At 38.8% G+C, this 27,685-nt stretch overlaps 3 protein-coding genes across 3 annotated transcripts in view; 2 read left to right on the top strand and 1 right to left on the bottom strand.

The window, feature by feature from the left end:
• The first annotated feature begins 3,808 nt into the window (after window positions 1-3,808).
• Window positions 3,809-5,646, top strand: LOC109855932 (cell growth-regulating nucleolar protein). The gene is made up of 3 exons (XM_020430662.1): window positions 3,809-4,096; window positions 4,250-4,629; window positions 4,917-5,646. Exons 1-3 carry the CDS (start codon window positions 3,972-3,974, stop codon window positions 5,456-5,458), a joined length of 1,047 nt encoding a protein of 348 aa, XP_020286251.1. The 5' UTR covers window positions 3,809-3,971; the 3' UTR covers window positions 5,459-5,646.
• Window positions 5,647-5,776: 130 nt separating this feature from the next.
• On the bottom strand, window positions 5,777-8,039 carry LOC109855934 (putative inositol monophosphatase 3). Its single transcript, XM_020430664.1, has 6 exons — window positions 7,508-8,039; window positions 7,056-7,304; window positions 6,633-6,790; window positions 6,424-6,544; window positions 6,244-6,343; window positions 5,777-6,157 (listed from the first exon to the last, which is right to left on the bottom strand). Exons 1-6 carry the CDS (start codon window positions 7,746-7,748, stop codon window positions 6,052-6,054), a joined length of 975 nt encoding a protein of 324 aa, XP_020286253.1. The 5' UTR covers window positions 7,749-8,039; the 3' UTR covers window positions 5,777-6,051.
• Window positions 8,040-12,342: 4,303 nt separating this feature from the next.
• The window catches only part of LOC109855956, a 17,319-nt gene continuing 1,976 nt past the window's right edge, over window positions 12,343-27,685 (top strand). The window contains exons 1-10 of the mRNA XM_020430712.1: window positions 12,343-12,540; window positions 17,531-17,741; window positions 17,856-17,964; window positions 18,083-18,941; window positions 19,036-19,475; window positions 19,911-20,017; window positions 23,673-23,804; window positions 24,318-24,413; window positions 26,963-27,135; window positions 27,258-27,447. Coding sequence (XP_020286301.1) covers window positions 12,532-12,540; window positions 17,531-17,741; window positions 17,856-17,964; window positions 18,083-18,941; window positions 19,036-19,475; window positions 19,911-20,017; window positions 23,673-23,804; window positions 24,318-24,413; window positions 26,963-27,135; window positions 27,258-27,447 — 2,326 coding nt within the window. The 5' untranslated portion in view covers window positions 12,343-12,531. The remainder of the gene's footprint in view (window positions 12,541-17,530; window positions 17,742-17,855; window positions 17,965-18,082; window positions 18,942-19,035; window positions 19,476-19,910; window positions 20,018-23,672; window positions 23,805-24,317; window positions 24,414-26,962; window positions 27,136-27,257; window positions 27,448-27,685) is intronic.

Raw genomic sequence — 27,685 nt, 5'->3', positions numbered from 1 at the left:
CGACAAACTATAACGGCACGTACATGTATCCAGTCAAATCAGAAATATAACGTCGATTTAATTCGATGTCTGAACAGATGAAAATCGGTTGAATTCAATTGGCAGTTGAATTTCGGAAAATATCGATTATTTTAAACTAATAAATATATACATATATTCGGTCATAGGAGCCGTTCGCTAGGTGTTGTGCGGAAATTATATGTGTATATATATCCATATATATACGTGTTCACATGTAAATTTTTTTTACACGTGAAATTCGAATTGAAATAACAATTCTAAAATTCATATNGGATGCTATACTTGCATCTCGTATATGAGAAATCCCAAATACCCCCCTAATTGAAATTACATTTATATTGCGAAAAAAACTCCTATTCGGCCGAATAGGAAAGGCGACGGCACGGAAAGCCGGAGATTCCAGGTTCGACCCCTGGCCGAGGAGTTTTTTTCGCAATATAAATTTAATTTCTCAATTAGGGGGGTATTTGGGATTTCTCATATACGAGATGCAAGTATAGCATCCAATATGAATTTTAGAATTGTTATTTCAATTCGAATTTCACGTGTAAAAAAATTTACATGTGAACACGTATATATATGGATATATATACACATATAATTTCCGCACAACACCTAGCGAACGGCTCCTATGACCGAATATATATATTTATTAGTTTAGAAACTTCAGAGCCTGAAGAAATTCTTTAATCGATTATTTTTAAATCTTTCACAAGAGAACCTCGCGAAATCGAAACTTCTGATTTTGATGAAACTTTGCACACATGTAAGGAGGGTCAATAAATGAATATTGACATTTTCCGTTGCTGCTCAAAAACGGTTTTAAGGGATAAAATCACCCTTTATATGTAAAGCGGCTTTTCACTTTTCTCAAGATATCTTGAAAATTATTAGAGATATTAAAAAATGTTTTATACAAAAATTTCATAGAAAAAGATCCTTCATTTATTTATATTAGTAAACTTTAAAAAAAATTTAGCCGGGCGGCGCACGTCAGTGCGCGGAGCGCTCACGCACACCGGGTGCGTGGTTCACTGACATGCGTTCGGCTAAAGGTTGGCGCTGATTGGCTTGATTTATTCAATAATTACTTCTTTATTATAGAATATATATGTATAGAAAAAAATGGTTCAGGACTTTATATGTAATAGAAAAAAATGGTTCAGGACTTTTCGACTCGGTTTTACTCCTACCTGCTTACGAGAGATGCTAAAGTAATTGTCGGACACCCTGTAAACTCGGTTCAACGAGAGAAGCTCTATGGAGAGAATAGGACTGTGTTCCGATATTCACTGCCAGTACTAAAAATCTATACTTCACGTCACATATGCTATAGATTTTCAGTACTGGCAGTGAATATCAGAACGCAGCTAAGGACATCTATGAACGAAAATACGTTCGTTCTGCGCATCTCTCCCGCCAGAAAACCCCCCACTCTACAGTGCTGTACCGCTCGTACACAGTCTTCAACGGATGCCTATTTCATTCACTGAAATCTAAATTTGGGCCTGAACGTATTGTATCTATGTTTACGGTATTGAGTAGCGGCTGGGCGGTATCTTCACTTTGACTGACCGCATTTCCTTCCCTTTGCGCGAATAGTATCCTATTCTCTCATTGAACCGAGTATACTATGTTCCATGGTATAAAGGGCCGTCTACAATGGGAGTAGGTAGTATAGAGTAAGAAGTAAAGCCCCTTGCACAATGGACGGAATAGCGATAACGATACGAGGTGTGATCAAAAAATAAGGTGACTTTTTATTTTTATAAAAAAATATTTATTTATTTATNCAAAATTATGTTATCCNCTTCAAAATAATCNNCNTCTGATACAATGCACTTGTGCCAGCGCTTTTTCCAGTCGTCAAAACACTTCTGAAATGCANTTTTGGGTATTGCCTTGAGCTCCTCCAGCGATGCAGCCTTAATCTCCTCAATCGTCGCAAATCTTCGTCCTTTCATGGACCTTTTCAATTTTGGGAAGAGGAAAAAGTCGCAGGGGGCCAAGTCTGGTGAATACGGTGGCTGAGGCATGATGGTAGTATTGTTTGTGGTCAAAAAACTACTCACTAGTAACGACGTGTGCGCAGGTACATTATCATAGTGCAAAATCCATGAATTTTCTTTCCACACTTCCGGCCGTTTTTTTCTTATTGATTCACGCAAACGCCGCATAACCTCAAGGTAATACTCCTTGTTTACCGTACGACCTTGTGGTAGGAATTCTTGATGCACAACGCCATGGTAATCAAAGAAAACTGTGAGCAAAACCTTCACATTTGAACGAACTTGGCGTGCCTTTTTCGGTCTTGGCTCTCCTGAGGATGATTGGGCTTTGGTTTCGACGTCATAACCATATACCCATGATTCGTCACCAGTTATAACCCTTTTGAGCAGATCAGGATCATTATTGACGTCGTTCAACATGTCCTGGGCGATGTTCATGCGATGCTGCTTCTGATCAAAATTAAGCAGTTTTGGGACGAATTTCCCTGACACACGTGTCATACCCAAAACATCCGTTAAAATTGATTGGCATGAGCCAAACGATATGTTAAGATCATCAGCTACTTCTCTAATCGTNATTCGACGATTTTTCAACACAATTTCTTTCACTTTCTGAACATTTTCGTCGATTTTTGACGTGCTGGGGCGTCCAGAGCGAGGTTCATCGTCAACATTTTCTCGGCCCTCTTGGAATAACTTATACCATTTATAAACATTTTTTTTGCTCAAAGTTGACTCACCGTGCGCCACTGTCAACATTTCAAAAGTTTTTGAACACTTAATACCATTTTTTACACAAAAATTAATACAAACTCTCTGCTCCATTATTTTTAACAGCAAAAAATCGCCGAGCACGCAAACACGATTCTAATCTTTATGCCTCTCACATAAAAACAACACATGCTATATAGTCAAAACTGTGAACATATGATCGTGACGAGTGTACCAACACAACAACAACAAAAATTTTGAAATTAGAGTGTACAGAGCGCGCAAAATTCAAAGAGTCACCTTACTTTTTGATCACACCTCGTAGAAATAACACTAGTTTTAAAGAGTTTACATTTATAAATAACGGTAGGAACAGCGGAATTTAACATACAAAAATACACATGTATCAATGCAGATCAATTTTTGTCTATATAAGTATTATTTCGCGTTTTTTGACACGCGTCTTTTATTGGCTAACAGTAAGGCAGTAGGCAGTGCGAAATGGGAATTGCACATTTCGTTATTCCCGTCGTTTCTTTACCGAAAAATAGTTTACTCTCTACTCCTACAGCCTTAAGCCCCTTGCACAATGAAAGGAATAGCGATAGCGATAGAAATAACACAGTTTTTAACACAGAATTCCAACTCGTCGGAAATTTTATTGCTATTGCTTATTCCGATTTTCTGATCTGCATTGATACATGTGTAGTTTTGTATGTTAGATTCCGCTGTTCCTACCTTTATTTTTAAATATAAACTCTTTAAAACTTTTGTTATTTCTATCGCTATCGCTATTCCATCCATTGTGCAAGAGGCTTTACTATCTTCATTGTAGACTAGCCATAAGAAATAAGGAGTGCGTTCCGTTTCACGCATGTGCACATATAGGTCTGTTCTTTTTCTATACTTTGGCTGCACTAGTTCACAGTCTATCTTTTTTTTATCTATATTAAAAGGAAAAAGATAGACTGTGAACTAGTGCAGCCGAAGTATGGAAAAAGAACAGACCTATATGTGTGAAACGGAATGCAGCTCTAGAGGTGCTAGGTGCTAGCGTTGCATTTAATATGGCGACGTCCTTTCTCAACCACGTTTTTGCGAGAAAAGTATATGCTTTATAAAGTTAAATTAACGTGTTGAAAAAACAAACAATTCTAAATTATATTCATTTCTATTAGCTATTCTTGTGAATAATACTTTAAAACATAAATATATAAGCAAAAGCGTACTATGGTTGTCTTTACTTGCGCTAATTGTGGTGATTCGGTGCAAAAACCGGCGGTGGCAAAACATTATCAGTTCAAATGCCGAAGCGCAATTTTTTTAACGTGCGTAGACTGCTTAAAAGATTTTCGGTAAGAATAATAATATATACATGAGTGCTATATATAAGCATGCTAAATATGTATTGTATAATATAATAATGGTAATGTGTGTAATATAGAAATCAGAAAATATGTATGAATATGTGGTAAGATATATTGTATACATTGTTAATAATTTTTAAGAGGTGAAGAATATGTTGCACATACTAAGTGCATAAGCGAAGCAGAACGTTACGGTGGAAAAGATTATGTTCCAAAAGCTAGTGCAAATAAAGGTGAACGCAAACAGCAGGAATGGTTGTGTGTTGTTAACAATTTGCTGAATGGATCAACAGAATTATCTAATGCAGAAAAAAATTTTCTCAACACTTTATCAAACTATGAAAACATACCAAGAAAGAAAGCTAAATTTCTTAACTTTATACGAAATGCAATAGGCAGTCGCTTAAATATGTCAGTTGTAGATAGCGTCTGGGACAAAATGGAGACTGCATATAAACAAAACCAACAGCCTATTAAACAGACTCAATCGAGACAAAAACAGTCTCAAAAACAAGATAATGGTGAGTTTTTAATTGCGTTTTGTCATTGTTTAATAAACTTCTTTGTTGAACAGAAAGAAATATCAACATTGATCCTGTATATTTTAGTTGCTTTATTTATTTAAATTAATATTTTAAAGCCGTTTTAAAATTTATATTTATATAACCTGAAATTTCGCGTATAAGAGGCACGGTGTGCTCGCGCAGTTCGAGCGCCACTTTGTTGCGTGTGAACTTGGCGCGAGGCACTACCGTTGCCCCCCCTTTCTTGGTTATTTTTAATAATTTTTAATAATTGTTTTTAACAGGAGAAATGACATTAACTCAGAATACAAATTCTGATACTTCATTAGCTAACCAGGAAAATGTTATCGAGAACGAAAACAATGAAAATATAAGCAAGGAGAAAAATTCTGTGATTTATCAAAATGGAAACAATAAAGAATATAAAGCTACTGACAACGGAATATGTGAAAAGCAGCAAAAAAAATCGAAAAAAAGAAGATTGAAACCAACTGATGTTCAGTCTGAAGATAATCAACCTGCTGCAAAGGTTTCAAAAGCATTTAATGTAAAAGAAACTAAAGATGAAAGTGATAACGTTCCTTTTGACTGGAAAAAGATTATTGTAGACATTGTACAAGCTAGGAGTAAGATATCTTTAAAAAAATTACAAAGCAAGACTATTAAGAAATATATACATTATATTTCTACTTTAAATGAAAATACATATGAGCTAACTGATGAAGAACGTGAGAAAACTGTTGCTAAATTTAACAAAGCACTGAAAAAACTGAAGAAAACATCTGCAGTTATTGTCTCAGAAGAAACTGTACAATTACCTAATTAATTATACACAATCAGATATTATTACTTGATTATTTTTTTAAATGAGTATTAAGAATTTTTTTTAATGAGTATTAAGTTCAAAACTAAAATCAGAAAATGAAAAGTAAACAATGTGATAAATAAACATTTTATGTAACTGTGTAGTTACATATCAAAGGTTATCAGCAATAAAGTAATTTGTCAATAACATTAATTTGTATTAAATGTTTATCTGTCATTTATGTTAAAGCTTGCATTCACAATTACAGAAAATTTAAAACTTCAATTATAGAAAAAGATTCACATTCGAGTATTTCGAATTAATTGACTTATTCAATGGTATAAATACAAAGGCTTAAAAATTTATTTTTATACATATGAGAAATATTTTTTTTTAGAAGAAATACTTGACAAGATGATACCATTGTTAGAGGATACGTCACTTTTTTACATAAAACTATAAAACAATGTTTTTATCAATTAAAATAGACAAATCTTTAGTCTTATTTTCTTATATAGATAAAATTTTATATACAAACTTTGATTTTGATTACGGAAGATCAGATAGAAATAATTGTAAGAAGTCTTATATCATACATGTACAGTCATTTAAAGCTAATTCATAATTGCAAAGAGACCTTTTGTAAGTACTTTGGGATCCTTTGCTCCAAAATAGATCGGTTCTTGCTCATATAATTGTGTTACTGTTCCTTTTAAAGCCCTGTATCAAAAAGCAGAAAATATATAAGACTATACAAAAAGTTTGTTAAATATGTTTTTAATTAAGTGAATTTAAATAAATATTACCCAAGAATTGCTGTGCCTGCACATATGTCCCATTTTTTAATATCGGTTGTATGAATATATGCCGTTACATTACCAACAGCTACCTCTAAAAATTTATATCCTGAAAAATTACCAGATTATCATCATATAACAAAATCATGTTGAAGTTATGTATTATTAAAACAAAAAATTTTGTTTTACCTGCACCAGCTGCAGAAATAATCTCCACATTATTGCCAAAGGCGATTCTAGATGTATTCTTTACTTGTCCGGCATGTGAACGAGATACAATCAAAACAGGTTTTTCATTGTCTTTTTTTGTCTATATATCGAACAATTAAGAAATGTATTTCAGAATTTATTATATCAATAATTTTTTTCAAGCATACTTATTGGATTTGATATTTCACCTTGGTCAAATTTTTCAAATTTCTCGATGTACCGTGATTAATCCATCCCCAGTATAAATTGTGTTGGCTTGTCTCAAATGGTTTGTATATAACACCAATAACTGGTTTTTCCTTAACAGCTATGCATACCATAGTAGACACATAATGTAACAAATTCTCTAAAGATAAGTGAGAAAATAATGTACGTTAAAATTTATTGTAAAAAAAATAAATTCTTTTAACTTGCAAAATATTTTTATATAACAAAAAACATTGAAATATATAAATGATACACTAAGGCTGCGTTCGAGGAGAGCGCTATCAGCGCTGTTGCATCATTCTATCTTTATTGCTCATTAGATGTAAAACAAAGATAGAATGACGCAATAGCGCTGATAGCGTGCTCCCCGAACGCAGCCTAAATATACACATTTACGTCAGTACCTGTGAATTCTTTGGTAGCATCAAGAGGATCTATCCAAATTGTAACATCTTTAATGTCTACAATTTCGTCGTTTAAATCATAATCGTTTATACTTTTAAGAGAATTCTTTATATCTTCTATTACAATCTTATCGCAATCTTGTGAAGTTTCCTCGGATATCACAGTAATTCCTGGGAATGCTTTTGTTAAAGAACCATACATAACACAATGGGATCTGTAATCTGCTGCCGTTACCGGATCATTTACACCTGCGAAAGAAAAGAAAATAAAATACTGTTAATTATTTCAATCTCTTCAGAAGCATTGTTAGTTCAAAGGAATGAAAACTTGGAATAAAAATGCATTTAAATATTGATTAACACAATATAATACGCAAAGGAAAGATGCCAAATTATATTATGCAGAAAGTATTTAACAATATACACATATAAATCTGATAAAACAGCATTACCTTCCTTTGTTTGACCTTTGCTTTCGATTTTGAATTGAACCTGATTATGGACTGCCATTACCTCAAACCCGCCAATCTCGGCCGCTTTTATCGCGCCGGCGAGAAGCTGTTTCAGGGACACATCGCTCTTGTGCTCAGACTTATTCACGGGCCAGATGCACATCTGGGCGAAATAAAGAACGCCGACTATTAACAGGCATAGGAACACTCTTTGCGTACGCACGCTCATCTTCTTGTGCATTGCAAATTAGCGATTTGCAATTAACGACCGATCTACCGTCACAACGCGATTTTGTAATCCACTTGTTGTTGCGCGCATTTTTTTAATCGTCGCGATCACACAAATTTCGCCGACGAAGAACGGCACGATACATGACGCGGCGATTCTTGTTATAACCTCAACATTTGTCAGCCAATGTTGTTTAAATACGAGATAACGCACTGTTGACAATATAAACAATCTTTACACACGAGTACGCATTGTGCAGCAGTCACCAATGTAAGCCAGTAGCATTCACGTAACTCGCACAGAGGTACGTTCCAAAATCCTACCTTGGTTACTAAAATGCTATATTTTACGTCACGTGTACTATAGTTTTCGGTTACCAAGGTAAGATTTTGGAACGTACCTCGGTACTGTGCTGCACGGTACTGCAGTAACGTGTGTATTTCGGAAGATTTAAGGTACCGTTAGGTTCCAGGAAAGAATTGTGAAATGCAAAAACTACATGTACACATAATTTGAGCGCGTTCGCTTTGGACGCTTAAGCCCCTTCCACAATGCGAGAGAATAGCTATAGCGATAAACAATGGACAAAGAATTCCAATTCGTCAGAAATTTTATCGCTATTGCCTATTCCGTTTTCTGATCTACATTGATACATGTGTATTTTCGAATGTTAGATTCCGCTGTTCTTTTATAAATATATTTATAAAACCTCTTGCACAATGCGAGAGAATAGCGATAGCGATAAGCAATAGATAAAGAATTCCAATTTGTCAGAAATTTTATCGCTATTGCTTATTCCGTTTTCTGATCTGTATTGATACATGTGTATTTTTGTATGTTAGATTCTGCTGTTCCTACCGTTATTTATGAATATAAACTTTTTAAAGCCTCTTGCACAATGGACGGAATAGCGATAGCGATAGAAATAACAAAAGTTTTAAAGAGTTTATATTTAAAAATAAAGGTAGGAACAGCGGAATTTAACATACAAAAATACACATGTATCAATGCAGATCAGAAAATCGGAATAAGTAATAGCGATAAAATTTCCGACGAGTTGAAATTCTGTGTTAAAAACTGTGTTATTTCTATCGCTATCGCTATTCCTTCTATTGTGCAAGGGGCTTAAAACTGGTGTTATTTCTATCACTATCGCTATTCCGTCCATTGTGCAAGGGGCTTAAGGACTGTTATTTATAAATATAAACCCTATAAAGCCGATGTTATTCCTATCGCTATCGCTATTTCTTTGCATTGTGCAAAAGGCTTTAGGGCCGAATCACACAGACTTTTGCATAATGCATAACATATAGGGTAAAAGACTCTAATTACTGTCACCTGTCCAATTACTGTCACCCTAAGCTATTTTATTTAAAATATTAAATAAATCCTAAAAAGTTATGCATAAAAAAAATCTAACATAGAATTTTAATTGCAATTAATATAACAAATAATCCAGCACTCAATATTCTTTTCTCATTTCTTTCATTTTAGGGGTGACAGTAATAGCTCTCGCATCGTTCTTTTTTAATTATTAAATTTATAAATAAAAATAGAGATTTTGAGAGGAGGTATTATTTTGTTTCTTATATTAGAGACATTGAGTAATACCAGATAAGAAGAAAAACACATGTTTTTGATAAATAAATAGTAAATACAATTCGCTAACGCCAGAGTTTATTATTCAGGTGACAGTAATTGGGTCTTTTACCCTAAAACATAAGAAAATCAACCAATCCAGCTTTTCATTTTCATCCCTGTCTACTTCTCATTTTATATAGAAGGCTTTGATTGGTTGATTCTCTTATGTTTTATGCATTAAACATTATGCAAAAGTCTGTGCTTCGATCGTTACACGTTTTAAACATCAGGACCTCGATTCTTGAATAATTTTGCGCATACGAAAGTCTATAGGGCCTTCTACAATTAGATATTAGTGATAAATCAGAAGTCAGAAGCAAGAAATTGACCAATCACAGTCAAATCACAGAAGAATAATCGATTGTGCTTAGTCAATATTTCTTGCTTCTGACTTCTGATTTATTACTAATATCTTATTGTAGAAGGCACTTAATAGTACATGTAACATTAACAGTAGAGTTTCGTATACGAAAGTTTTTCAAGAATTAAGGCCCAGTTCGTTTTTATTGTTCTTTAAATGTAGAATATAAAGATAGACGCTTACACAGCGCGTAAACGCCGAAAACAAACGCACCTTTTGATACGTGTATGCTGGTGTATGCCAAAGCCGGTCACGTGAGGCTGTGACATTACACAGTGCATGTATGGCTGCGGTTTCATGCTTAAACGCACATTTATCTATAATATACGTGACATATTCTACAGATAAATGCGCGATTAAGTATGAAACGGACCGCAGCCTATACAACATCTAATAGCGGAAGAACTATTCTGACACTACAATATCATTAACAGCACGCATGCGCAACAATGTAAGTTGATTCCGATAACACACAACATTTAAACTTTTCTCTCACTTCATCTTTTGTCTTGTTTTCTTTCTAGTCTATTAGATGAAAGAAATAAGAAAACAAGCAAATTTGTTTATATGCAAAATAAAATCTAATAAACAAATTTAGAAAAACTATAAAAAATAAAATTATATACGTATTATACGTATATGTACAAGTACTTAACACTTAAATAACATCAAAAAGAGTCAATTTCTGCAAAAATGTTATTGTTATTTTGCTTTAAAAAATGTAAATAAATGTAAATAATTTAAAATATACAAAATGTATTTGGAAAATAAATTTGTAAATATTAAATGTCATATATATTACAAAATGCTTAACATAATTTACTACTTTATATCTTCAATTATTACATTTTTTTCACATGATAATATATAATATGCATATCCACTTTCTCACGCCTATACACACACATGTTCATATAATTAATACTAAGAAAAAGCGTGACATTCTAAAAATCTTATCTTTTCAAGAAAAAGTAAAAAAAGTAAAGTATACGCGCCATTTGTATTTTTATATAAAAAACAATTACTTCTCCAAAACCAATCTCTTATTTTTTTCTAACGAAATGTATGTTATATAGAATTCTAGAAATATTATTCCTATACTATACAAAAAAAAAGTATACTTTTTCTGCACAAAAATTATTCTACAAAATAAATGATATCAAAAAGCCGCGCAAAGTGAAAAACTTGATTGTTACATTTCTGTAAAATAAAATATAAATTAAAGTGGGAAGAACCTTGCTTTGCGTTTTAAACTCATGTAGAATTGTACATTTACAGACTTTTTTCGTTTTGCACAAAAAGTTCAAAATCTATGTGAAACTATTTTCAAAATAAAACATAATGCAAAAATATTAATGCAAAAATCATAGAAACTTTTGTGCATTTACTTCAAGCTAACTTAAAGCGTTAACGATATCAATGAGAATATTACCAACTTATTCTTTGACGTTCGAAAATTTTCTTGTGATAAGAGAAAATTTCAATTTGGAACATATTGGGACACATTGACCAAAATCGGACGGGAAAAATAATCGAAATGGAAAGTTAAAAATTGCAACTGTCCTAAAATAAAAAAAAAAAAAAAAAAAAAAAAATTGATACGGATAGTCATCTTATTGTTGGTATCTTCAAGCTTATCGATTAAAGTGCGGAAGAAAATTTTATTAAAAAACATGTGTTGTCAATCTAAATGTAAGAAAGAAAAACTCATGTCTGTGATAATATTATTTTTATAATTCAAAGAATATTTAATATTTTCGCGCCTGTAAAATAATTATTTTTAAATATATATACTTTTAAGTTTTTTTACATCATGTTGTTTATCATATTAATTATAATTGAACCATAAATTATTAGCCATATGTGATGTAACAACATCGCGCTATCTTTAGTTGATTGCATTATAACATCGTGAGATACAAAAAAAGCAATGCAATATAAAATTATATAATCAACATGTACGACTTATAAGTTTTTGATGTTATCTTCCCAACATTTCACGCTAAGAGCAATTTTCTTTCTCAACAAAGATACCTTCTCTCGTTACTATCTGTTAATTGTAAGATTTAATGTTGTTGCTGAAAGGTCATTACTTCATGTACACACATATGTGTATGTACACTATACTAGTCTCCTACTTATGTACGTTGAGAGTCAACCAATCTCGATTATTCAGCAATCCGAACGGTCGGATCTGTGAAATATTGACTTAAAAATAAAAAAAAACTATTTACAAACATTGAGACTTTGCGTGTCTTCGTGAGAATCGACGTAAAAACATTTTAAAATCCTTCAAAGCATCGGTTACCGACAACACGTTCGCTACACGTAACATCCGTGTGTTAATCGAGCCGCGTTGATTCGTTTGCCTGCTTTTATCCCTTCCAACGACCCCCCTTCGGACATTCGCGAGAATATTTCGATGGCGCCTCCACCACTGTCCCGATCGACGACGGTGGTGATTCCATCCCCTACTCTCCGCCGCGATACAGCGACGAACAGCGACGCCTCCGCGCGGCGTCGATCAATAACATTGTCGTCGTCGACGTCGGGAGCGGTGTCGCGCTTGCGAAGGATCGACTGGAGCGACGCGAGGCGACGCGACGCGGGGCGTCGCGCGTTATCCGCGAAAGTTGTCAAGAACGTATAACGCGATTGCAAAACGAATTCGCGCGCAGCGCAACGAGAACGGGGATGTGATCTGAGACACGTTTATATATTGTCCTACGAGACACGAACAAAGGTTTCAAAGTGAAGAATCGAGTGTAGAGTCGTCGAGGTCCCACCCACGACATGGCCAAGGTAAGCACCCCCGGACGGAAAAAAATAACACAAAACACTTCGTCCAAGCCACGCGAATCAAATTACTTCGACAACCAAGATCCGGAATACGTCCAATTCGACGATAACGACCACGATAGCTGTTCATGTCGAATCATAACACGCGATATTGCGTATTTCGTGTTCACACTTTATCCGCCTAATAACCGAATGTGTACCGGCAATTGTTGAATGAATAATTTATAAAGTTATTACAAATAACATCGACAAAGTGTACTTCGTATTCGTGAATTTGCACGAAGAATAGAAGGAGAAAAGAAGAGAATAACTGCACAAAAAAAAGCGTCTAAGTAATACGTATACATGTAAATAGGAGGAAACGAAAAACAACATTATGTGATTCGACTCGCATTTGTTTAGAATTTTATTTGCAATTTGCATCGCGTTGCGGACGATCGCAACAAACAACCTGTTGAGAAAATCACTAATTTGTAATTTTCGTGTTAATGTTTTTTGTTAAGATCGAAATTCGAAACGTTTGTGATTACGTGTCAGTGGTAAAATATATTTCTTTGGATTTTCGTGATTACGTGGGGTTTTACAATATTATTCCGTTCGTGTGGAAGAGATAACAAGAATGTGTTCCAAATCTTAGATTATCGTTTTTCAGGGAAAACATAGCGGATGATAATATTCAGAAATAAACCGCGACATGTGTGTGCACGAACGAAGTATGATGCCACTTTTACATAATTTAGAACACGTTCTCTGCTACGACCGCGCAGACGCGGATGTATAATCTGGACATTGGCGAATTTCCCAGTGTTCCACTTACTACACGCGCGAATACGCACGATATGGCACGCATAAGCGATTTTCCGCCGTGTCGTGCCGAATGCTTTGTTCAACAAGAACAAATAATCAAAATAAGTAATATTATCAAAATAAATGAAACTTTTTCAGAAAAGAAAAAAAAGAGAGAAAAAGAAGAAAAACAGTTTAGAAATTTATATTTTTGAAAGAATGGATTTTTGTGAAAAACTTGAAATTCGAAACATTATCATCAATCTTCCGTTCTTCTCTGTCTCTCTTAAATATATATGTCAAGAGCGCACAAAGAGATAGAATACTCGAAACGTTCCGAACTGTATATATAGACTGTATACTCATGCATAATTACAACTGTATCGAACGAGATAGATATGTATACGATACATGTAAGCATGCTTTTTACGTCTCGCGCCGAGATGCCGAAAACACATATTTCCTGATGTTATTTCCATAATAACAATTAAACAAAATATTGTAAATAATGTCAGAATAATGTCATATATATTTCTAAAATACGACAAAATTGTACTCGTGAAGCAATAGAGTGTATCGAGCGGCGTTGAGACCGCGCGCAATAACGCAACTTGGTGGGTACGACGCGTTGTACCTAACCACGGATTCACGGCTTGGTGAATGCAAAAGCCGCGTGTCCGACGGAATAGAGTAATTGTCGTCGTCAGCGTCGGCATGCCATCGCTCGTACGCTCGTTCGCTCATTTTGTGACGGACGCTCTCGATCGCTGGTAGCAGTAACGGCGGCGGCGGCGGCGGTGGCGGCGGCGGCGGCGAAGGTGGTGGTATACAGCAGGTGTAGCTGGGGATCGCAAAAGCGAATCCGGAACGTTTTGCTGTCGCGTACACGCCGCGTCGACCGCAACACGATCGGTGGCCTGTCGTTAGTCGTTATCGATCCTCCGATGCTTTATGAGCTTACGTTGCCCGATTTCCCGTGCGGTTCTTTGTTCTCTCTTCTTTCGTTTTCTTTTCCCTTCACTTCTTCTTCTTCTTCTTCTTCTTCTTCTTCAAAAAAAAAAAAAAACGTTGTCGGTCATCACGCGGTACCTCGTGCGTGCTCTGTGGAAAATTTAGAATCCATTTAGTGCTGTGTAATAAGAAATGCCGATAACGCGGGGTACGTATGTTTTGTCGTAAAAAATATATAAGATATGTAATATCTTTATTGCGATGTTTGGGTTTGTTTTTTTTTTATTTATTTTTTTTATTTTTATTTTTTTTTTAATCGCAAAAGAAGAGGAGATATAGAGCGTCGATGCGTGTGAACGAAGCGAGCAACCCGGCTTCTTTTTTTCAATATGGTAATTTGCCAGACTCATTAAACAATTATCATATGTAAGCGTGTGTACACGTCTGTTGAAATTAATCGTTTAAATTTTATATTGCGAGTTTTTTAACGATATCCAAAGTAGTATCCGACGAGTGCGATCGATTAAAGGTTGTCGATCTTTTGAAAATAACAGATATATTTAAAGAATGTTAACGATATATATTGTTCGCGATAGCTTATCTATACCGAAGGTTACGCGATATTTTTTCGCGCGCGCCTCCCAAGTGGAACGTCACCAATGTCATCTGTTTTTTAAGTAGTAGTTCGCCGCATTAATGAATTGCACGGATACTCAATATATATCAAGATAAAGTTTACCTCATGTTTACCGTGTTCGAGATGCGCTGTGTGTTGACATTGACATTGATAAGAGAGTTCGCCGCTTATGCAATGTCAGATAAGTGTTATTAATATCCTAACGCGTAAATAAGTCACCAAACGTGACTCCGAATTTACAGTACGGGAAAACGTGCAAAGCAGCGAGAAACATTCGATCGATGACGGAAGAACGTCGTTTCATATATTGTCGTCTCTCTCGCGAGTATAGAGTTTTTAATCTTATCAGATCTCGTGGACGGTGTTGGATGTGCTTCGCTACGACTCCGCGGTCGATCGTAAAATAACGCGTGCCACGGACGTGCGGGAATGTATTCTATTGGAAATTATAATCAATTGCCGAGGTACGCACAGAGAGAGAGAGAGAGAGAGAGAGAGAGAGAGAGAGAGACAGCCGGAGTTACATCGTCGCCGATGTATAACCCATGTTAACCCAAGTCACGCTGGTAACGCGCGTTAACGTAATTGCACAACGCACGTGGATTCAGTAATTGCAGCGTGAAAATTCCACAATAATTTCACGATATACGCGATCTTGAGAGACTATTACCTCTGAACAGGAAAAAAAAAAAAAAACTCATGAATGTTGAAAAGGCCATTATTATTCAGGTCTCTCTTAGCCGATCGCCTTTAGGCCAGGAAAGTAGATAGATACGTGCGTACGCACGAAGAGGCTTAACGTTTTCTTCTCAACAGAACTTTACTGCTGTGAAGTTATACTGCTGAAATCAGATTGCATTATAATTGATCCAAGAAGCGGGGACGGGATGCGCTCGTAACGTACAGTTAAAACAAGCGGTTTCCTCGTCTCCCGCCTCGCAAAAATAACAAACCATGACTGTTGGACGCGCGTAGGCACAAATTGGCACGAATTAAGCCAGTGTGGATAAAACCTATGCTCGATTTGGTCTTTTATATATAAATGCTCGTTGTCTCATAACAACAACCGGCGCCGTCCTCATTCAGCATGCAAAATTTATTCGCGATTTCTTAATTCAAGTCACGTTTCCTTTCCACGTCGATGATGATCAAAGTAACACGACGATCGTAAACGATTCTTCACAATCGCTAACTCGACGGTTTTTTTGCCTTTGGCATTTTATTACATTATACTGACGACGCGCGTCTGGCGGTCTCGCGGCGTACGCGTGTATATATCTTCGATATATCCGAGTAGGAAATGAATTTCAATAAGAACGAATAAAATCTAAGGAGATGTGAAAGGCGCGAACAGAAGGAAACCGACGTGTGTGACCGTGATGATTGCTGACCCATTACTCACATTGCCACTCGAATTGCGTTGCTTCTGTTGGTTCTAACGAAATACAACAACAAAGACACACTTCTGTATGGTTGTTTGTTCAGAAACGAGCTGACTTCATAGCTTTTTTTAGACACATACCTGTTATACGTATACATACGCATGCGAGAAAGGACATTAATATTCTTGAATGTTGTTTTCTTCTAAAATCATATGTACATATATAAAAACTGATGAGTTGTTGTGGTAAACGAAACTAGGGTACCGTGTTATCGCGTTTATGCTCTTACGTATTATTTTTACGAAACAAATTACGCTTGAAAATTGTATTGCGCGTGTGTATATATATATATATATATATATGTGTACAATTGACTTCTGGTTCAGTAATAGAGAAAAGGATTCTCCGGTGGATTTACGGTCAGGATACATATATACACAAGCCCGATCCGCGTAGCGGTTCGCAGTAACCTAGTTCTCAGCTCCGTCCACATGTTGAACACGTTCTATCGTCGGTGAATGAACGCACTCGTCGGTTACGCGGTATCCCGTTTCTCGCATCGGGAAAGAACATCGATGATATCTTCCATTGTTCGCAGAACACGATAACACACAGTTCGTTCCGATAAAAACGTGTTGGGTCGATGAGAAGAAAAGAATAAAATTATCGACGATACGTCTCGACGGACGTTAAGTAGACGCTCCTCGTATAGAGAGAGATCTGGAAAAAGGACAAGTTAGTAATTAGCTGTAATTGTGTTCGTTTCCGCGGCCGAGCGCGTTACGTAGCGTGTGCGCATATACCGGCGGTTACGTGACGGGAGAAAGAAAAGAAAAAAAAAAAAAAAATCGAACCGTCACACAAAATCGCAGCTGTCGTCCGTGTTTAAGAAGAGGCGCGCATGAGAGAAATATTAGCATAGTCACGAACTAAAATTAAATTAAACCAACTGACTTAGAGAGTTACTTCTGATTCATCTTTCGAGAGAATTGCGTGTTATTATTATTTGGAGATGGGCCAAGGGCAACGAACTTCTTCATTTCGTGCCATGCCCATCCGACCTTGAGGAAAAAAAGGAAAAAAAAAAAAAACAAGATATAACTACTGAACTGCGCCCACTTGTATGTAATTAAGTAGCGATTAGTTTTACTAGGCGGAGAAACTCACTCGTCTATCGGGACGATCCTCGCGTGACTCGAGAAATCGCGCACTCACACGTGCGTTCTCTTGTTTGCAGAACGTAGGGGAGAGTCGGATACCTGTTCCACGGGCAGCTCGACCGTCGTTCTTTCCGAAATCGAGAGTGCTCGAGGCGTCGAGGCTCTTGTCGGGAAGTCGGCGATCCACGATCTTCTCGGGATGCTTTCAATTCGTTAACTCCGAGGACGAGTCTCCTACGCGGCGGGAGAAGTTCTCTGGATTTGCGACGTCATCACCTAAAGTCAAAAGTAACAACACCCATTTTTTGTGTATTTTTTTTTTTTTTTTGTAACTACAGTATTATGCGTACGTACTTTCACTTGATGCAGCTAATAAATGTAAAAATTAAATTCCGATTTCAGCCGATTTGGCAGCGGATCAGACGTACTCGTTATCGCCCGTGTGGGACATCGACAAGAATGACGTGCAGCAATTGGTTCAACTTAGTGAGGAGAAAAATAGTCTTTTCAGGTTTGAATTTATATATTTTCCAATATAACGTCTTACGTTAAATTTATAAATGACATTTATGCCTTATGTTACATTTGTAAGTAGTAAATTTACAATTTTTATTCTCCCGTTACGATAGGCTACTCGAGGAGTCTCAGCTGAGCATGATCGAGGACGTCAGTGACAACTGTCTCGTAGAAGCAAATCTGAGCAACTACAATGACGCAACGCCGCACTATTTGATGCTCAACAAGCAAAACTCTTTCGAACACGACGAGAGTCTTGGTATATTGACCCCGGACCAGATGACCGATTTCACAGTCGCGTTGGAGTGCTCCAGGACGCCATCCTGTGAGAACCTCACCGGTTCGGCTGGTTCGAAATTGGCGTTGACCCGAGCGTCCGCATCGACGAGGCCTTTAGCAGACGTAGAACCGACGGAAGAGAATCCTCTTTGCAGCGAAAGAACGCCATCGCCAGAAGAGCTACCGCTCGATCCGAAACCCGTGGAACCGATCAGAAATAATACCGTGCCGGTGAGCTTCGTCACATCAGTTACGAGCATAACCAGTCTCGAGGCGGGTTATCAGGGAGACGGTGAAAATTCACGACCAGCCAGTCGTGGAGCGGATCCACCGTCTATGGCGGTACCTCCGGTCAATCTTCCCGCACCTTGCCGGCAGGACCCAATGACTGATTCTGACTTTTTTACTGAAAGCGACGCCGACGCGCACGAGGAGATTGTGCGGGGCGACAGGAAAGCTCAAGTAATCGACGGCACGTTGTTCTGCGCGCCGGGTGAACGCGTGTGTCCGAGCTTCACCGGAGAGGAGATGGACTCGAGCGGAATTTACTCGGATCTGGACAAACTGCAAGCGCCCGGCGAGCAGGCGCCAGAAGAAAACGAAGATCAAACTCCGGACACCGCGGATACTGAACTTTCTCAGAGGAGTCAGCTCTCGCCGGTCGCGGTAAATGTCATCATGGATTATTTACAGGTGCGTTAATATAAAGACGAGCTGTAGCTATTACAAAGAATTTGTATATTTTATATCTAGATTTTTTGATTTTTAAAATATACATTGTGTATAGAATCCTGTAAAACCGACGGCGGACGAAATCAATAGCACAAACGATACAACGGCCTCTCCCGAAGTAACGGTTGAAAGAAAAGTGGTTGAGAATAATGAAAACATCAGACCCAAAGCACAAAGCAAGGCCGATTCGGTGCCTTTGAAAAAATACAAAATGCCGAAAAGAAACGTTGTTTCAAAAATCAAGGCGATGATCGAGTCATCCTCGAAAGACGATGCGGAAAAGGAGGCGAGACGATCTCAGAGATCGACCAGAAAAGGCGGGCGCTGGGACGCTGTGATGAACAAAATAGAAGCTGGTAAAAATGAACAAAGAACGAGGTCAGCCAGGAAGGAAGTAAAATCGAGAGTATTGCAAAATCTTGCTTTGTCACCTTCTACGAGACCAACGTCGAAAAAAGCCGGCGATGCAAATAATAACAATAATAAAGATAAAAGGTAAGTTTTAAATCAATTTTAATATATAAATTTTTTTAATTTAAACTTCGCACAATATAGTATATCTCGCTAAAATGTCAGAATTTCTCGTTGAGAGAATCGTCTTTATTCGTCTTCTAATGGTTTTCAAAATTAAATAATCTGTATTAACACACTTTAGGGGACCAGTTGCAAATATACTCGTTTTGTTTTCGCGTCCAAACTTGACGAACCGCTCACGAATTAACTCGTGTTTACACATCCCAGCGTGCGGCAAATTTTGTGATTTAGAACAGCCAACCCGTAAAGTGTTAAATAGTTTTTTAATAAGTTTTTAATAGTTTTTCATAAAAGTTTTAAATAGTTTTATAAATAGTTTTGAATAGTGTGAGATCAAATTGCGTTTTTTTTTTTTTCTGGATATTAATCTTTGTTGGAAATAATTCTAAATCTCAGGAGAAGAGGCTGGCAAGAAATGAAGTCACCGACACAAGAAACGGCTAGGAGTTCTGTTCGTAGTTCTATGAGCGATCTCAGCAGTGGTCCAAGTAAGGAAATGTCAAGTAAGTAAAATCCATTTGTATATATTTTGAATCCAGTAGAACATTATGCTTATCTCTCATAAATATTACGAGAGAACTCACTAAACTATACATACGTAATAATGAATTGTCTCTTTAAGGTATTACCCTCGATTGTTTTCTAATTTTCAGTTTTACTTTAAACTTTTACACAATGTTTAAAAACTTGATCTATGAACCCCTGAATTTTTTCAGATTTTTTTACCGTACAGTTTTTGAGAAAATCAAAAACGAATTTCGCGTGATTTAACATAGAAGTGATAGGGAGAATGAGGAAATCACGTGCATTTACCTAAATATCTAGAGTTCAACATACAAAGATGTTTTTTCGGGTTTGAACCGCGTTAGTGTCATTTTTATACCGACGTTTCGTGAACATTACAGCTCACTTCATCAGGGTTTGAAGAGCATGAGTATCATGATACTCAGGCTGCTCTTCAAACCCTGATGAAATGAGCTGTAATGTTCGCGAAACGTCGGTATAAAAATGACACTAACGCGGTTCAAACCCGAAAAAACATCTTTGTATGTTAATACTACACACCGCGAAAGCATCAAATATCAAATCTAGAGTTCAAATTTTCAGATTTGGCTAAAAATATTACTACAGCTTCTTTAAACTATAAAGAAAATATGTGTGAAAAATCAGACGCCTGTACCGTACAGTTTTTCAGTAATAATTAAAATAACACAGAAAACGAGCGATTTTATGATTAGAGAATTTATGAGAAAGAGCGACATTGCCATTTCCTCAATTGGAGTGAGATAGAACTTTCTCCGCTTCCCCGCGCCCGCAGGGACGTGAGGGTAATACCTTAAACATAACACATGTTTAAGTTAATCAGATACTCTTACACTTTCTCACGTGTGATTTGTCATATTGTTGTTAACTTCGTGTCTCAATTAGAAAAGCGATGTAGAGAGAAAAACAATTTTTTCTTCGCACAATTATGCGACATTTCTTGAACATCATGTTGTTAAAAAAACAAACGTGCTCCAATCCCAACTACGCGAAATTCAATTTTTTTATTCAACTAAAACGATTCGTCAAATTATTTTACGAGATCTCCTTGATTCGAAAATCGTAAAATCGCAGATATTCAATATCTTACCTCGGGGAAAGAACGTGCGGCGCGCGAGTAGGAAAGATCGTCGCGCGATCCTTTAACACGAGGCTTACCTACCGGAGAGAAAGGCGAGGTCCCCTTATCGACCTGTGGCATTCGCGCGGCGGTAGAAACCCGGTTGTCAAAGAGGCCAAGGAACTTTATTGGCCCCTTTTATCGGCGCCACTGAGAATACGGCGTCGTTTTGCTCTCTTCCTATTGTACGAAAGAGGAAGCGCTGCGTCGGGCCGGCGCAGATTCGCCGCAGTCGGACCCAGCATCCGCGTTCGGTCCAGTACGGTCGGTAGTCTTCGTTATACCTCGTGCTGGATCGCGTTGTGTATGTGTGTGTGTGTGTGTGTGTGTGCGCGCGCGCGCATACATATATGTGAATGTAACACACGCATGCTAAATCCTCCGATGCATTAGAGCCGCCTGCCTCTCTTCGTGGCCCTTCTCTCGCGGAACGCACACCTATTATCCTCTTCGCTTTGCTCTCGCGAAATCGGGTCATCGGAGAGTGCGTAGGAAATTTTTATACGCGGGAAGAGACCGATCGAGAAGGGGACTGCTTCTGACAGCCCCCTTCGATGTATACGTGTAGATATTTGTACTACATGTGCTGCGTGTGCTACTGGTGAACAGTCACCAACAGTCGCCAAGGGACAAGAGAACGCGCGTGAGATGTATATTTTTATTCACAAACGCGGTTAACATTGATTCTTCTCCCTCGTTTCGATTCTGCTCTCTCTCTCTCTCTCTCTCTCTCTCGCCGTGGTAGCAGTGGCCAACACACACCTCCTCTCAATCACGCATCGTCCTAGATCGTCTCCGATAGAAGCGCGCATGAGAGAACGAGTGCGCTCTCGTCCCTCTCTCTCTCTCTTCGAATGTGACCTATTTTTTCCCGTCCGCGTTTACTCGTCCCTTTTACTTGTGCGCGTTTTGCACGTGTAAAAAAACTTGCGGTGTGTCTGTAAAAAAAAAAAAAAAAAATTAAAGCAGTGTTGATTAACGCAGTGTTTGTCAGTAAACTTTTTGGCAGTATGTCGTGAAATTTCATTCGCTTGGCGAATGTGACAGCTGATATATCGTTGGAATAATATCTCGGATCGACCTCCGCACGACGACCACCCACCTGTCGTACACACCGGTATTCCGACGTCTCCGTTATGCCAATCATATAAATTTTTTTTAAGACAACGACGTTAGGTTTGCGCCGCGAACCGCATAGGCGATCTACCTCGCGCGGCAGGTAGATATGCACACGTCTCTACCTGCGTCTAAGTTTCCATGACGCCTGCATTAACGGCATCGCGTCGTCGTCGTCGACAGCTGCTACTACGGGTCAACGCCATTCGCGGTTTATTTCCGGTCTTATAGGCTTCTCGCTGTGTATTTTCTTAGCGTTGCACTCTTCGCTATGCGTCGCCGTGTACCGCTCGCCGAGGATGCCTTCTCCTCGTCGTCGCCTTCCCCACCATCACAAGCGGCAGGTGTATCCGACCGAGCGACGACGACCACGTGCGTTGCCAAGGTCGACGACTATTGGTACGTGACTACCGGTCCTTCGAGCCGCCCCGCGCTCCGATCTTACGCAATCTCCGTCGGAATCGGCGGCGGCTTCTGAGCCCACACGCGATCGAATGTTCACGCGGAGGGATTGTCAGTGATCGCGTTGCGATCGTGTGCGACGAGTCGCGTTAAAATTTTCATCTGTTGTTTGAGCGTTACACGAAATTCGCAAACAAAGTTGCTGCGTATACGATAAATGCGCGATTCACCAAGTTCTCAACCGGTCTGTGTTTGGTGTTTTGAAGCGGAATATAATACCGAAATATAAACGCAATAGCGCTATTAATATAGTCGCGGACGGGGTCCGTGTGCCAGAGAAACCGAGGAAAAACACACAGCGCGTTGCGATCGATCGGCGCTCCGAAAGGCGGAAGAGAGAGAGATGCCCTTCACGTTGTGGAGAACGTCGCCACGACGGCGGCGGCCGTCACTCACCCATACATCGAGCGATTCTCACGCCCGGTTCCCAGGATTAACGACAGGATGAACGCGCGCGAGCCAGTCGTGTTCTCGTCGACGAGAATCGCGGACGACGATACGTTTTGCGAATTTTAATATATATATATATATATATATATATGGAAAGACGTTGAGAAAACACACACACGCGCGCGCGTTGAACCACACAATGGGGCAACAAGGATCGAAGGACAGACCTCTTCCAAGGAGGACCGACTTCAACCGGGAGTCGGCAAAAATGCGTCTGGGCAGTTTCAAACGAGGTACATAAGAGGAAATGAGGAATTTGTGGCGACCACACGTAACGGTGATTCTTCCGGTGCTGTGGTAGTTTATGGTTGACAACCACCTGCTGTTCTTTTTGCTCGATATCTCGTTCACACAACCTCATTTCTCGGAGAGAGAATAAATTTGGTTTTTTTTTTGTTTTTCTACTTTATCAAAAGAACGTGAAATCGTTTTCACCGTGAAATCGTTTTTTTTCTAAATGTTTTCAGAGAGATCACCGACGTCGGCGAATCCACCAAGAAGGTTCATCTCGAACGGACACGCTAATCATCATCAGGTTCATGTGAATAATGCTTTTGACGCGAAGAAGAACTGCATCGACGTGACGACGGTTGAACTCGGTACTTGGATTATTGTTATTTGAAAAATTAGAAGATAACTGCGGCGCGCACACAGGTTTTGATTGGGAGAAAAGGAACGGGAACGCCGCCGTCGCGTATTTCCGGTCGGAGTTCTACCGCCATGACGACACAGAGGAAAAGAGAGAGCGGCTCTCATTTCCAAACGCGGCCGCATCAACCGGTGCTCGCGATTCACATGAGTTACATACATTAGAATGTGTATCACTCGTGAATATCATATTACGCGCGATATGTATTATTTATCACAATGTTATTTGCATGTTATTTGTTTTTCAAAACTTTTTTTGTTTATTTAAATTGCGTTAATTTATTTTAATTTATTTTACTTTTTTTTTTTTTTTTTTTATCTCGCATGGACGGTAAAACGGTTCTTCCGTCGTACGGTACTTGCCCGCAAGTGTGTGTGTGTGTGTGCGTGCGAGCGAGTTGGAGTATTATCGGCGGCTTTAGTGCTTAACATGCTCTCGTTAACGCAACACATTCTCTTTGCAGAGAAGAGTCCGACGTCGGCGCGAAAGCCCGCGATAACGAGGAGATTAGCGGGTAACGCTACGGTGAAACAGAAATCCTCCACGCCGTCAATAAAAGGTATGCGCAAAGTTGTTCTTTTTGTGTGTGAAATTTCGTTGCTTCTTTTAATTTAAAAAACAGTCAGATCACGCCTATCTGTGTGAAAAAGTTTTTTACCACAAAAGGTTTTTTTTTACCACGCCGCGCTTTATCGCCAACAAGAATCAACAACAAGCGATCCGCCGCACTTCGACACTTGGCGAAAACAACAATGAGGTAAAAAGCGAATGTATTTCGCACGCATCGGTGCTTTCCGACCCATTAGCTGCCATTTACTTCGGGTAGGCGGCCAGTTTCTCAACAAATTCTCACGATCATTCCACGATATTCCGCGCGTACAACAAATCTTTGCGTAGACACATGAGTACAGTCGTACACATAAGTACAATACAAGTCAAGTGCCATCAATGCTTGAAGTGCGGTGTGCAACGCGTCACACAAGCGAGCTGCTTCCCTGATGCGTTTGCAGAACGGTCGAATCGACGACCGGTTGTTGTTTTGCACACATGTATACGGTGTCGTATTGTACGACGTGAGTCTTATCGTTTCGAAGAAAGTCGCAGCTTTCTCCCACTATAGCTTCGAACGCTAAAACTCAACCTGTTTGCGCGACACCACGTCTCGATGCTTTCCTTTTGACTCCTCCTCGTCAATTTACTCTCCATCGTTGCGAGACTACAGAGAGAGAAACGTTTTATCAAAAAAAAAAAAAACCGGTGTTCTCGCTTTTGTAAACAGAATTTACCAAGAGAAAGAGAGCCGGTTCTGTCGAGTTTGACGATCTCCTCCTCGTCGGAGTAGAAACGGAGTTCGCAACGATGCTGTTCAAAGAAATATAATTGCGGCACACATATTTGTGTTGTTCAACATTTATTCACAAATTGATTATCAAGATGTTAAAGAGACGTCATCGACCGCTGCGGATTCACAATCGATGACCGTAAAAGTGAGCGGGTAGACAAGCGGAACGTAAAACGTTTGTCTCTTTCCATCTAGAGTGACCAATTCCAAATTGAAAAACATTCGACGAATGTTATTCGAGGCACGACATCTTTGCGTCCAAGGACACCGGAAATATAATTATCAGTGGATCTCGTTGTGAGCGATGAAGATCAGCCAAGCGGCTAATGTCAGCTTAGCGCGCCAACTAAACGCGCACAACCGAACGTGTTTTTCTCTTTCTTTTCATTTGGAACGCGTCTAGATACATATCTTTGCGCATATGTGTGTAACAAAAAGATTTCCTCCTTTGTAGAAAAAAAAAAAAATTGTGTCGCAAAAAGGATGTCAAGTGAAAAGATTGTTCATCGTCTTTTCAGCTCTCGCTGTGTGTGATCTTGAAGATTCCACCTTGCGTACTACAAGAAGTGTTTAGAGGAAGACGGTAACGCACAGAATGAAGACGTGGGGTGGGGAGCGTGTGGCTCTCCGAGGTGGCCCGTGGCTCGTGCTAATTCAGTCGAAGCGCGAACTCGGCCAGCAAATTGTTAATGGCGATCCTGATTAGCGTCGCGCACGATATTGATCCATAAATCTGTCAGAGGATAAATAAATCGAACGTCGTTCCGGTCGTTAAATTGGCGTATCGACGAGAACTTCGTCGCGTTACCCAATTGACAAGAAACACATATAATCGTCACTGATGTCCGAAGCTGTTTACATCGCGCGTTTTTTGCGCATTTTAGTGATAAACATCTTGATTCTGCGTAGATCCGTTCCCAAAATATCGAAGTTTTTTTACGGACATGATAGAGGGGATAGTGGATATCGAGAGGATGTAGGAAACGACGTTTCTTGGCCGCGTGTCACGAACGGTGGTCGTCAAAACGTCTTCTGGCAATTCTGCAATTGGAACTGTGCGTCGCAACAGTTGACCTTAACCCGATGTCTTCATTGAGCCGCGAACTTGGATGATAATTGCGCATCCGTCGCTTTTGAGTGTTAAGAGTTGATCCATGTAAAGATTCCGTTTTTGTAATTCAGGACGTGACGTAAACGTGCAAACTTCACTGCCTGACGTGGTTGGTTCCGCTCGTTTAGGTTCAATAAGCTGCGATTTCTCCGTGTGTGTGTGTGTGTGTATGTGTGTGTGCGTGTGTGCGCGTGTGTGTGCGTGCGCGCGCGTATATGTGTGTCAACTCACTTGTTGAGCCGAATAGAGATGGGACGAGCATATCCCAACTTTCCACAACCTTTTTCCAACAACTTTTCTATCAAACTCTCTCTTCAAGACACACATCGTGATGAACGTCTCTCTGAGAATCGTCGGCAAAGCTGAGACTCAACAACGCATATTCATCATTTTGTCCTTTAAAATGACACTTTGGTCTCTTTATTGCTTAATACTTTGGATTGCGAACGATAAAGTGTACAACAAGAACAGCGCGCATGGATCATGTATATTACATGCAATCGAGATACTTATGTAAATTGCGCGGCACGTGGGCAGATTCATTGATACGCTCAGAAGAGTGGGTGGATTGGTGTCCGACCGACACTTGGACCTGCTTGCGTTTTTGAGAGTAATCGATTGGAGATGATGCATCCGACAACAACGTTGATTACAGATCGTGAGTCCAAGGAAACTCATCACACCACGTATTCGGTAACGGTGAGGACATTGGCGGAAACGCGGGATCAGTCCGCGCAAACTACTGTACCCTATGAAACTTTCCACACGGAACAAGCGGAACGAGCTGTACAAGCGCTTTCAATAACCGTGAAATATCTGGCATTCGAGGTACGTGGAGTTTTTTCATTTCATATTGTCTTGTTGTGTCTTTATTCTTTTCTTTTGTTTCGCATATATAAAAACACGTGAAATTTCAATTTAATTAACAAAACCTTTGTCTTTTGAAATAGTTGGATGCGTTTGCCACTCCCCAACTAAAGACCGATCTCGATAAGTTGAAGGCCGATTGCGAGAAGATGAAAAATGAACGGTCAGCCGTTCTTTCGGAGATCGACAATTTGCGCGCGAGATGCGTTAGCATGGAGGAAAGACTTGAGGTGGAGAGGGAAGATCACCGGACAGCTTTGGACGAACTTCGCAGTGAGTGTAAGTCTTATATACTTGTTTATTATTTTTCTTTCTTGGTTCTTTTGCAGACTGTGTGCATGTGTGTGTGTGTATGTTTTATTTATGTGTGAAATGACGTGCCAATCTGTTTGACGAATAAAACACACTGTTCTTGAAGTTTTCATAGCACGTGCCCTATTATAAAAAAAAAAAAAAAAAAAAAAAAAAAAAAAAAAAAAAAAAGCATATATTCATTGAGCAACAAAGCATC

This window comes from Pseudomyrmex gracilis, unplaced genomic scaffold, assembly GCF_002006095.1.
Source record: "Pseudomyrmex gracilis isolate BER0280 unplaced genomic scaffold, ASM200609v1 scaffold_102, whole genome shotgun sequence".
Lineage (NCBI taxonomy): Eukaryota > Metazoa > Arthropoda > Insecta > Hymenoptera > Formicidae > Pseudomyrmex > Pseudomyrmex gracilis.
Note: the sequence above shows the minus strand (reverse complement) of the source record. Positions and strands in the feature narration are given on the sequence as shown.